The following is a 12,980-nucleotide window of genomic DNA, read 5'->3' on the forward strand; positions in this document are numbered from 1 at the left end:
TAAGATGATAAATAAATGGGTAAGTTTATTATTAATTGATATAAATTAGAAAAAAAGAAGATTTTACTGAAGTGTTTAGATGTTAAATAAATTTGTAAGTGTAATATAAATTGATATAAATTAGAGAGAAAAATACTTTTATGAAGTATTTAGGTGTTTAATTCAAGTTACAATTTTGTTAGAATCATCAGCAACAATAAATGGGTAAGTTAATTATAAATTTATATAAATTAGAGAAAAAATATTTTACTGAAGTATTTAGATGTTCAATAAATTGGTAACTTTATTATCAATTGATATAAATTAAATTAGAAAAACTTTTTTAGCATATTAGTTAATTATTCTGATTTTTTTTAATTAGATGTAATGTATACTTTTTAATGTGTTTAGTCATTGAAAATAATTAATGAATAATTTACTTGATTAGGATAATCATAAGATATTATTATTTCTTTTTTTTCTTTTAATAAATAAATGTGAAATTTATAAGCAAAAAAAAAAGATTAATGAATTTTAATTGCTAAATTTCATACTTTTGTATAATGAAAAAAGGAGTTCAATACACACATGCCTCAAGTTTGCTGTCAGTGATAATTGAGGTGTTTATTAATTCATTACTCAAGAATCAATTAAGGTGTTGATTAGATTAAAATAGCTGTGAAAAGGTGTTGATGAATAAGTATTGACAAGCTAGACCTTAACATAATTACATGTGTCCAATCACTGTCCAATAATCTATAACTCTCACAATGAAGGTGTTGATAGGATTAAAATACCCCAAAAAGGTTTTAAATTTGCAAACACTTTTTCAGCTGATAAACATAAAACATAAAATGCAGTTAATATCAACCACATTCTTTTAAAAATCTTCATTAAGAAATATTATTAGATTAAGTCAAAACTAAAATGATAACTTAAAGAAAAATGGGGGAGAACTGTCTGCATATTTCAAATTTGGGAGAGAACCGTCAGGGGAGGAAACGGTTAGGGAGAGAACCGTCAGAGAGAGGAACTGGAAAGGGAGAGAATAGTCTGTCATTCTTTGGGTTGACGTTGGCTACAGTAGAGTACAAAATTATTTGCGGTACCTGCATCATTCACGGTATATTATGAGTAACGATCCATTTTTCATTCAAGTAACAACAAATATTTAGTTAGAACATAATCTACAAAGTTTATTTGACAGTTTTATACGCGAATCAATCGAATGCCATAATGGTTGTGCGGTTGCTCAACGTGATATTAATTCGAATATGCGCTTTTTCGATTTACAATGATAACAACAACAACAACAACAAATTTGTGTTTATTATTTTTCTGTAGGAAGAAATCTTTCATTTTAAATTCAGCTTTCAAGGTAAGATCTTATAATCATTAAGTTGTTTTGAAAGATGAAAATACTGTGTTTATTTGTATTTAAAATAATTTTAATACCCAAACTGATCAAGAAACAGGCAAAGATTCGAAAAAAATTCTTTTTCCGAAATTTTCACTGTTTTACCAGTTCACTCTTTATCAGTTTTAGGTGTTTTCGGCTTTATCTTTGTATCTCCAATTGAGTCAAAGCCTTTCTGGAAACCTAGACTTTGATGCTTTCCGAATGCATACATGTGTAAGAGAACATTCGTCTTGTTATTACTGAAAACGAATGACAGGCTCCAGACGCTACGTCAGCCGGTACAGTTGAGTCATTCCGTACTCATCTGTCCCAACTCTATATCTAAACCACACTCTTGTCCGTTTTTAACCTGCACTGTATATATTCCTCACTATTTTTTACTCTTTCTTTCCGTCTTGCGCATTAACCTGGCAGTAAACTTCAGTTAGTTGAAGGTGGCCAGTATATATTGGAAGAAGAAGAAGAAGAAGAAGGCTATGCAGGTAGTTTAGGTGGTAAAAGTTATTTTCACTTAAAGTAAATAAGCAATTTATAAACTGGTATGCAAACATGTTTACTTTTTTATACAAAATTGATTAAGAAAATATAAACATAAAATAATATATACAGTGAAAACGCTCAATTACGACCACCATTTGGACTGGTCCAAAGTGGTCTTAATTTTGGAGTGGTCTTAAGTAGGGATTCTACTGTAACCCCAAAATAAAGAGAAGAAACTTACTGGAGATAACTTTAAAATTGCATTATTCACAAGAAAGTTATTTCGAATCTGTTATTTTATTTTCATTGCTAATTAGGAGTACTCTGAAATTGATGATATAATGTCTTCCTACCTTAATATTATGTGTCAAGTCGGTATGACTAAATACCAAATATGAATTCATATTCGCGAATATGAACGGGAGTACCGAATATGAATATTATTTTCTTAAAATCAGCTGTTATGGGATTACTTACGTCAACAGAGACTATTACTTGTATCATATGTATTTTAATGAAAGAAAATAAATTCTGATCTTTTGGTTGTAAATTAATTACTGTGACCAAAAAGTTACCCGAATATGAACGAGAATGACGAACATGAAACTTACTATTTATTAAAATTAAATAGTATTTAAACAGTATATAAAATAGCTCACAAAGGTATAGAAATAGGTATTTCAAACTATAACTTGAAATGAAACCTTGTTTAAACATAGATGACAGTTTAAATTTGCTAAGTAATATAGTTATTGTGACTCGCTATACAGTACTGTACTGTAAAGATTTAATTCATATTCGTGACAGAATAAGAACGAGGATATCGAATATGAATATTAAATAGATATAAATGAACTTGGTCTGAAATAGTTTTGTAAACAAAAACTAATATTATATACTTGCATCATGTCATTGAATGAAATTAAATGAATTTAATGCATTGGTTGCAAATTATTGTGACCAGAAAGATACCAGAATGACAAGAATACCAAATATGAACATTAATTTGATACTGTATACATGCATATAAAAACAACGCTTATAAAATATACTAATTATGCTTTAATTTTTCAAGTAACAAATATTCACTATGGTATAATATTTGACCCTATGCCAAAATTTTATGAAAGTAATATTCATATTCGGTATTCTCTTTATATTCGCGAATATGAATTCATATTCGGTATTTAGTCATACCCTGTCAAGTTGTTGATTGGCTGGTAAGGTGTTGTATACAATATATTACCTTTTTTGCAACTTACAACTTACTTTTGGTAGGAACATATATTTAATGGTCCCGACCTGTACTTTTAGTAGTCTTAGGCATCAGTTTGCACAGGTCACCAGTGCTAAAAATCGATGTTTATGCTTTTGCTCATGAAGCCTTTATTTTTTAACTGCATGATATCTTTAATTTTTGGTGGTAGAAACTATGGCTGTCATTGATGGTAAATTATTTTTGATAAACAATTATTCTTGAGCAAACTCAATAGGTAAAACCCTTTTGCCAAATTTGAAATAAAGTCTGAAAATGCTAATTTATGGATACTAAATGAAGTTGCAGTTATTGAGTGACTACTGTAACTATAAAGGTAAGGTTACAAAGGGCAGGGGTCAACATGACCTAATGGAAGAGAGTGCTTGAACTTTCAATTTTCATAGATTTGCTTAAGTAACTTTGGTTAAATTTTTATATCTGATGAACTGAATAGTTGAATATTAGATTTAGGACATTTATACATTTAGATAACATATAATGTATAGTATGACATATCTAAACTTATAACATACACTGCAGGAAGATCACATAAGAAGTCAAGATGGATCCAGCCCTTTTGAAAGAGAGAGCAAAGTTTATGAATAGAGCTCTTGCTCAGCCAACGGTTGAGAAGAGAAAATCAAAATCTAGTCATGATAGTGATAAGGCAAAGAAAGCCAAAGTCTCCTCGTCGAGACCAAAGGAACCAAAATCAAGCAGTGCTGCATTTGATTATAAAACAGCTTCAGGTAGTTCTCAGATGAAGTTTGGAATTCTGGCTAAAGTTGTGAATTTTATGAAGAAAAGACATCAGGATAATGACACTTACCCTCTTAGTATTGATGAGATTTTGGACGAGACAAATCAGTTAGACGTAGGAAATAAAAACAAACATTGGTTAATTACTGAGGCTTTGCCAAAGAATCCAAAGATTCTGGTAAGTTAAAGGGTTTTTTTAGGTGATAAAATATCTAAGAAATAAATTAAAGAAAAAACAGCGCTTGGGGAAAGATTTTTTACAAATAGGGGGTTTTTTACATGTAGGCTTCAAAGGGAGATTTTTAAAACTTTATAAAAAAGCAAATGAATATTTTTAATTTTTTTTTTTAAAAAAAAAGTGGGTTCATGGGGTGAAACTTGGGGGAAAAAGTCCAAAAAAACTTAAATGACATAATTTTAAGAACCATACAGCAATACTGATAGGGACACCTTTTAAGAGCTAAAAATATTTTTTTGAATAGTAATTTATTAATTGTAATGTTTATGGTTATATCATTCAATATGATTGTACTGTATTTATTGAACTAGTTTCCTTTAAGACGGGAATCCCTTAAAAACAGATTCTTTTTTCATTCGAGTTGATATGTAGAGGATATTTGTTAGTTTTGCATGTAAGATTAGAATTATTTCACAGAGCAAACACTAGGTGTAATATGTGGCATTGCCAGAAGTGAAGATAAAATAGCTGATTTAGTGAAATACAAATTGATTTAACATGTAAAAGAAACAAATTTTCTATTTATTTTAGTCTTTTTAATTAGTCCCCTACTGGTTTACCGGAGGGGACTTTAGGTTTACCCTCCCCGTCTGTCTGTCAGTCCGTCCACAAAACTGGATTCCGCGATAACTTGAAAAGTACTGAGAATACTTTTATGAAACTTGATATATGGAGACAGGATAGATGGCAGTATGGAGATTATGCACCTCTTTTTCTTTTCTTTCTATGTTGAAAATTCTGGTTGCTATGGCAACAATAGACTGAAAATATGGCAAATTTTACACATAAACTGAATCCAGTGATAACTCAAAAAGTACTGGAAATATTTTTATGAAACTTGACATATGGGTAGATGGCAGTCTGGAGATTATGCATGTCTTATCTGTTCTTCCTATTTTGAAAAAATATTGGTTGCCTTGGCAACAAATAGGCTTAAAACATGGCAAATATAACAATATTTGTGATTAGTCAAAAAGAGCTTGAAAATTTTTATGAAATTGCATCTTTAATTCAAGATTTTTCCCCTCTTTAAGAATTTGTTTTTAAAAAATTTTTATTTTTGGTAACAGGGATTTTTTCAAATTTTTAACTTTAAAGGGGTTGGTCCTTCAGTCTGTTTTGTCTGTCTGTTCATAAAAACTTTTTCCTTGGGGATCATTTTTAAAGGGAATTTTCCAAAAAATTTACTTAAAATAGAAAAAATTGGAAACTTTTGGGTGAAGGGCCCAAGGGCCCCTTTTCCAGAATGTTGATGGGGTTTAACCGGTAGGGGACTTTGGTTTTGTTTTGAAATACTATGATAATTCCCTTGTTTATTTAAATGGGTTTTTGCGGAAAACATTTGTGCTCTGTCCTTCATAAAACTAAGGGGTATGACTTTAAACCAAGGGGGTTCTTTTTGGGAATTTTTTTTGGGGTAGTTTTTTCTTGAATTTTGTTACAATTTAACATGATGTCCACAGATATTTATTTGTGTCTCGTAATGTTATGTAATTTACAAGTAACAGAGTGTTTTTGTGTTAATATTTTCATTCATTTAGGATTTAACTTTTTTCTAGCATTCAAAATATAGTGTGGCAACAGTGAAATAATGTTTTGATAATTTCACTGTGAAATATATCTCTGACAAACTCCATTGAAAAGTATGTTATAATAAATAGTTAATTTATTTACTATTCCATTCTTACTCTGCAGAATGTCCAGGAAGATGGAGAAACAAAGTATAAATATAAGCCCACATATGAACTCAAAGATCGGAAAGCATTTCTCAATTTACTCAAGAAGTGTGACTTACATGGTGATGGAGGCTTATTACTGGACGATATAGAAGAAAGTTTACCCCATTGTCAACAGGCTTTGAAAAAATTAGGTATATAATTATGTATATTGTAAAATATGTATATGCTTGTGACGATAATTGCTGCCTGGCCTATCAGTATACTGCTATTCCTTGTAGTCCGACCAGACATTTAATATACTGGCTGCTGCTAAATTGTAGGGCCTTTACAGTAAAAACAGCTGTAAAAAGTTGCCCCATACTTCACTTCAGTGTTGTTATATTTTTCTGGTCCTTCGAGATCATTGAAACAAGCACTAGTAAGTGTTGAGAATTGAGTACTGCTCAAGCCGGTGCTACGGGGGCTTGAGGGGTGTTGCACTTACTCATTATCCCTCATGTACAGACTCAATCAAACCAAGTCTGCAATTTTTTATGAAATTTTGTTGTCATTAAATGATTAATGCTTCCGAGGGATCACTTTGTTTCAAGTTCTTTATTTCAAATTCCTTACAGTAATAATGAACAGTTGCAAATTCATAGGACAAGTGTATTTTACTACTTAAACATGATTAGGGTTGATAAAGTCAAAGGTTTTATATTTCTATAACTAACTCAGCATTATCTTATATCTGCTACAGTGTAGCTTTGGAAACTTCATTTGCATAATTATCCTGAAATTTTGTCCATTTCAGTGTATTTTGGTGTCTGACAGGGATCTCTCTTATTCATTTAGAATGCACAGACTGAGAGATGTCAAATAAATTTATAAAAGATTTTCTTTCTTACCTTATAGCATTTTTGTTTGAACATTTTGGGAACAAAATTAGAATATCTAGGAATTTTTTGATCCCTTAACAAGAAGTGGTTGAAGGAAAAAAGGAGCCTGGGTAATTTCCTGTAATATAAAAACACATGTTATGATGTATGTTGAGTATAACAAATGACACACATTTCTTAAATTGAATGAATTTTGCTGTCACGAATACATGTACTTCCCACCTTACTTTTTAATCCCATGACATTTTAATTGCAAACAAAAGTAGTACTGTTGATAAACATGTACTAAAATATATTTACATTTTCTTCATGTAATAAACAATATTTACATTTTCTTTGAAGGTGACAGTATATTGTACATAACACGTCCACATGACAAGAAGAAGATCCTATTCTACAATGACAAGTACTGCCAGTTCAACATTGATGAAGAGTTTACAAAGTTATGGAGAGGTAAGATTGATATCTTGTTTTTTTTTACAATCTTCTATGTAAAATCCATTAATACAGTGCAATTACAGCAGAGCAACACCCTTGGGCAGAGAAAGATTTCAATCGTTGCTAAGAAGTGTAGCTGTACATGTATCTCGAAAGGTTAAATTTATTGCTTTTCACACCTTGAGAATAAAATGATACTGTTTTTGTTACAAAGTTATTGCTCTGAAGATGGCTACTGTGTTGAGGTTATACTGTAAATATGTATACACCTGAAATGCCTGTCCAATAAACAATTGAAAGCATTAAATAGAACTCTTACCTGCTTGAACCAAAAGTGATTTAGCCTTTGCCACCAGTATAGAGCCTGGCCAGTCTGCACTTCTGTGAAATTACCAAACATTTTGGAGAGAAATTTAGCTGATAACTGGTTAGCTATAATTAAACCCTTGAATATGATTCTAATAAAGTTGGTTTATCTTGAAGCCCAAATTAAAATAGAATGCCAAGAGAGTCACTGGTAATTTGATGTATAATGTATAATCTGTTCATGTTTTTCAGGTGTTTCTGTAGAAGGTCAGGATGAAAGAAAAATTGAAGATTATTTAGAAAAACAGGGCATTACATCTATGCAGGTAAGTGGCTACATACATGTAGTATTCTGTTGGTAATATGATAATTCTTGTTGAAAGGTCCAAATAAGGGGAGCGGTGACCCAGTGGTTAAGGTGTCTGCCTCTCAACCCAGGGATTTGGGCTAGAGTCCTTCTGTGGTCATGACTATGTTGCTTGATATGATTACAATACTAGTTAGTGCCAGAAAGTGGATTTGAGAATGGTTTAGATACGCTTCATTAATCAAGCTTTCTTCACAGTTTAGCTAAAATATGTAGGTTGAAAATAAAACAAAGATACTCTTAAACTTCGTTTGCTCAAACTCGGAGGGCCTGTGCAAATTTGTTCGAGAGATTGGTAGTTTGAGCCAAAAGGTTGAACTATTATCATGTATTATATTTTATGTAGGACATATGCCAGCTAACATCGGTGGAATGATAAATATGCCAACATAATTGTTTGTTCGTACATCATTTCGTTACTATGCCTCATATCTTCTCAATATTAAGAAATAATGTCGAAAAAATACATTCCAGTGTATTCAAGTGAGAATAAACAGTACACTTTGTAAATCTATATATATTCATGCATATTGTGATTGGTAACGTTATAGGGGGCAATCATTTTCCAAACTTTTTGAACAATGTTCAAAATATATTTATATAAAAATGTATAAAAGAATTCCATTAATTTCCCAGAGCAGGTGCTAACCATCAATGTTTTATTGAAACGAGTCATGGTCTGTAACAAAATAGTTTAGTTTAATCATATTTTATTGCTTTTACATTTTATACAAAAACAGATACATTGTCACATGTATACTACAAAACAGTAACAAATAAATTTACAGTTTTTACATGGATGTTATAGTTATTATTAAAAAAGCAAAAGGGTCGGGCCAAAAGTTTTAACAACATTAGAGAATTGGCCCTTCCAACAAAATATAGAAAGCAGCAAAAATAACTTATACATGTAATTGAAATAAAAGTTTTGAAACACTTACTAAAGTAAGCCCTACAATTCTGCTCCAATACTAAGTGCTACTAGGTTTTAAGAAGTTAAGTGTCAGATAAGATATGACTCACATGAGTTTGAGTGTTGGAAATATTATTTTCTAAATTTCCATTTACAGCTTATTTTCATTACTTTCAATCATTTTTAGCTCACATGTCACAAAGTGACAGGGTGAGCTTTTGTGATCGCTTTTCGTCCGTCTTCCGTCCGTAAACTTTTACTTTAAATGACATCTCCTCATAAACCACTAAGCAAATTTCATCCAAACTTCACAGGAATGTTCCTTTGGTGGTCACCTTTAAAAATTGTTCAAAGAATTTAATTCCATGCAGAACTCTGGTTGCCATGGCAACCGAAAGAAAAAACTTTAAATATCTTCTTTTACAAAACCCTAAGAGCTAGAGCTTAGATATTTTGCATGAAACATCTTCTAGTGAGTGTCTACCAAGTTTGTTCAAATAAAATCCCTGGGGTCAAAATTGGCCCCGTCCCAGGGGGTCATTGATTTTCCCTATATGCATATAGTAAAAAACTTAAAAAAATTCTTCTTTTAAAGAACCCAAAGAGCTAGAGCTAAGATATTCAGCATGAAACATCTTCTAATGAGTGTGTACCAAGATTGTTCAAATAAAAGCCCTGGGGTAAAAATTGCCCCGCCCCAGGGGTCATTGATTTTCCCTATATGCATATAGTTAAAAACTTACAAAATCTTCTTTGAAAGAACTCAAAGAGCTAGAGCTAAGATATTCAGCATGAAAACATTTTCTAATGGGTGTCTACAAAGTTTGTTCAAATAAAAAGCCCTGGGGTCAAAATTGGCCCCGCCCCGGGGGTCATTGATTTTCCTTATATATGTGTTATAGCAAAAACTTTAAATAATCTTCTTTGAAAAAACCCAAATAGCTAGAGTTTAGATATTAAGCATGAAACATCTTCTAGTGAGTGTCTACAAAGTTTGTTCAAATAAAAGCCCTGGGGTCAAAATTGGCCCCGCCCCGGGGGGTCTTGATTTTCCCTATATGCATATAGTAAAAACTTAAAAAATCTTCTTTGAAAAAACCTAAATAGCTAGTGTTTAGATATTTGGCATGAAACATCTTCTAGTGAGTGTCTACCAAGTTTGTTCAAATAAAGTCCCTGGGGTCAAAATTGGCCCCGCCCCAGGGGGTCATTGATTTTCCCTATATGCATATAGTAAAAACTTAAAAATTCTTTTTTTAAAGAACCCAAAGAGCTAGAGCTAAGATATTCAGCATGAAACATCTTCTGATGGTTGTCTACAAAGTTTGTTCAAATAAAAGCCCTGGGGTCAAAATTGGCCCCGCCCCGGGGGGTCTTGATTTTCCCTATATGCATATAGTAAAAACTTAAAAAATCTTCTTTGAAAAAACCTAAATAGCTAGAGTTTAGATATTAAGCATGAAACATCTTCTAGTAAACGTCTACAAAGTTTGTTCAAATAAAAGCCCTGGGGTCAAAACTGGCCCCGCCCCAGGGGTGTCATTGTTTTTAACTATATGTGTGTAGTAAAAACTTAAAAATCTTCTTTTAAAAAACCCAATGAGCTAGAGCTTAGATGTTTAGCATGAAATATCTTCTTATGGATGTCTACCAAGTTTGTTCAAATAAAAGCCCTTGGGTGAAAATTGGCCCTGGGGGGGGGGGAAGGGGGCGGATGAGATCATTGTTTTTCATTACATGTGTGTAGTAAAAACTGAACATTGTGAAACATCTTCTAATGAGTGTCTTCCAAGTTTGTTCAAATAAAAGCTCTGGGGTTTAAACTGGCCCCGCTCCGGGGGCCTATATACAGGTGAGCGACCTCAGGGCCATCATGGCCATCTTGTTTTCTTGTGTCTGAGGGTTCGAAGATTTTCTGTAATAACCACCACTTAAATGCATAATTTATGTACTAAATGTCTGTTTTGTTGATGCAACAGTACATTTGTTAAAAGCTAAAAAAAACATGTACATAATACATATATATTATTAGTTATAAAGATATTTGACATGCTACATGGCCCAGTATAAATGGATGTTAGCTTACTGTTATATAACATCTGTTAAGCAACTGTATATTAATCTAAATTACATAAATGCCCTTATCTAATGAAAATGTTGTTTATGTTTACAGGATGTGGGACTTAAAACAGTGACACCAGCTCAAAAGAGGAAGAAGAAAGGTGGTAAAAGATCGTTTAAGAAACATAACGAGCATTTAGAGGGAGTTTTACAGGACTATGGTGAATTTAAAGCCAGCAAATTTACTTCCTGATCATGTATCTAGTGTATAATCAGAGTTGATACCTAACCTTCGGAAGGACCTTTTTTCCCCAACAATTTGAAAGGATATTTTGAATGTTTGCACTATGTTTATGCACATTGGGAATTGTATGATGCAGTCATTTTTTGGTCTGTAGCAGTCAAACTGCAGTTGTGGTTCATTTTTTGATATGATACATTATTACGTCTGCTGGCAGCAACTTAATGTACTCATGCAAACAGTGCTGATCAAGATCAGCTGGTACTGTCATGCCATCAGATCATGGTCTGCACTGTTTGCTATACAGTCACTACAAATTTTCCCTAAAAATGATAAATGGTTTTGTCCGATTGAAAGATGGACAAAGTTGATTTAAACTATTTTAGGGAGGTAAGGTTCAAAGAGAGGCGTTAATGAAGAAAGATACCTTGTAGATGCATACGAGTGCTGCTGTATTTGTAATACATGCATTATAAGCACAAAGTAAGATTAACTTAGACAGTGATAAGTTTTTGCATAGGACAGAGACCAAACTATAGGCACTTTTCTGATTAACAAAACAATTGGGAGAAAAAAACTATTTCATACCAGTTTTAAGGTATATACATATTTCTTTTTAATTTAATACATAATGTATTATCATCTGACAGAAAGGGAATGTCTTAAAGTTTTGTTACTTTTCTCAATGTTTTCCCAATTTAGTTGTTAAAAGGCATTAATTGTTACAAAAAATGCTTTTAAAATCATTTTGAGGTATAAATGCAAATGAAAAGAATAAATTCCAAAAGTTAATTTTGAAAGTGTATTTACATTTCTTTTACAGTTAATTAGTTCTAAGTAAACCAATTTACAACTTTGATTTTTTTATCATTTCTGGTTTGAACAGCTACAACTTTATTTATTGGTAAGGATGATTATCCTCTTCATCAGAGGCATGACTGAAATGTCACTGCGAGTGAATGTGTACTGGAAGAAATTGTGTTATGATATATGAATAGAAGATTGGTTTTCAACTTTTAGACATATTTGAAATGTATCTAGACAAATAAAAGAATACTTTGTTGTAAAGTAAATAATTTTAAGATTTGATGACAGAATCAGAATTATGAAAATGTAGGTTATTTTTTGTTTTTCTTTTTTACATCATTTAAACTTTATGTCAATGATTATCAATATGCTGTATGTTTATCAAAACAATTGCCATTGAGAATGTTATTTGTTGTATGACAAATTGTTTTACATATTAGTAATAAAAGAATGGGAAAAGCACTTGTTGTAGTGAATTACTGTAGAAATTATAGCGCTGTGATCCCACAGTTTCTGCCTTTGCCAACACTCAGTTTTTCATAGTACCACAAATGTAGCATCTGTGTCAATCATTAATGAATTAAAAAAAAAATCGACTTCAGTAGCTTGACAATTACTTCATTTATGGAGTGTGGGTGTTTTTGTCAAAGACTGGATCTAATGAGATAAGGCTCTTTAAGTGTAGTTGAGACAGAAAACATTATGAAGATATTTTTTCTGCAAAAAAAAGAAAGAAGGAATGTGGGTTTACATTGGAACTGTTGGTAGCAGACATGTGCCAGATAAAGTCCGTAGGCAAGACTTGCCAAACATTGTTAGTGAAAGACTATTAAAGCCTCCAGATTCATGCTGATTTTCTTGAAAAAATTTAAAATGTACTTAAAATTAAAATGTAAATTATTTCTTGAATCTTTTTGATTTTCTTAAAATCTTAGTACATTTTCTCAAGTTTGATTTTCTTGTAATATTTTGGCTCATCTGGACGCATGCAGCTTTTTAACAGCCAAGATTTTTTTGTAATCATTATTTTCATATTATAAAATTAAATTATCCTTTACGTGATCTACTGCAAATTTAGCTTTTTTCTCGCATCCGATAGGCATGATTTTCACGTGCGCCAATTGTAAACAAGTTGCACCACAGTCTACTGATATAT

At 31.7% G+C, this 12,980-nt stretch overlaps 1 protein-coding gene across 1 annotated transcript; it reads left to right on the forward strand.

Moving 5' to 3' along the window:
- The first annotated feature begins 1,270 nt into the window (after positions 1 to 1,270).
- LOC132716539 (general transcription factor IIE subunit 2-like) lies at positions 1,271 to 12,286 on the forward strand. The gene is made up of 6 exons (XM_060699834.1): positions 1,271 to 1,357; positions 3,678 to 4,074; positions 5,830 to 6,004; positions 7,034 to 7,144; positions 7,688 to 7,761; positions 10,889 to 12,286. Exons 2-6 carry the CDS (start codon positions 3,700 to 3,702, stop codon positions 11,027 to 11,029), a joined length of 876 nt encoding a protein of 291 aa, XP_060555817.1. The 5' UTR covers positions 1,271 to 1,357; positions 3,678 to 3,699; the 3' UTR covers positions 11,030 to 12,286.
- Positions 12,287 to 12,980: the final 694 nt, after the last annotated feature.

Source organism: Ruditapes philippinarum, unplaced genomic scaffold, assembly GCF_026571515.1.
Source record: "Ruditapes philippinarum isolate M1 unplaced genomic scaffold, ASM2657151v2 ctg5417_1_1_1_1, whole genome shotgun sequence".
Taxonomy (NCBI): Eukaryota; Metazoa; Mollusca; class Bivalvia; order Venerida; family Veneridae; genus Ruditapes; species Ruditapes philippinarum.

Coding starts and splice junctions, on each gene's coding strand:
- LOC132716539 (XM_060699834.1), top strand. CDS start 3,700: ATGGATCCAGCCCTTTTGAAAGAGAGAGCAAAGTTTATGAATAGAGCT. Junction 6,005..7,033: donor ACAGGCTTTGAAAAAATTAG/GTATATAATTAT, acceptor TTTTCTTTGAAG/GTGACAGTATATTGTACATA. Junction 7,762..10,888: donor AGGGCATTACATCTATGCAG/GTAAGTGGCTAC, acceptor TTATGTTTACAG/GATGTGGGACTTAAAACAGT.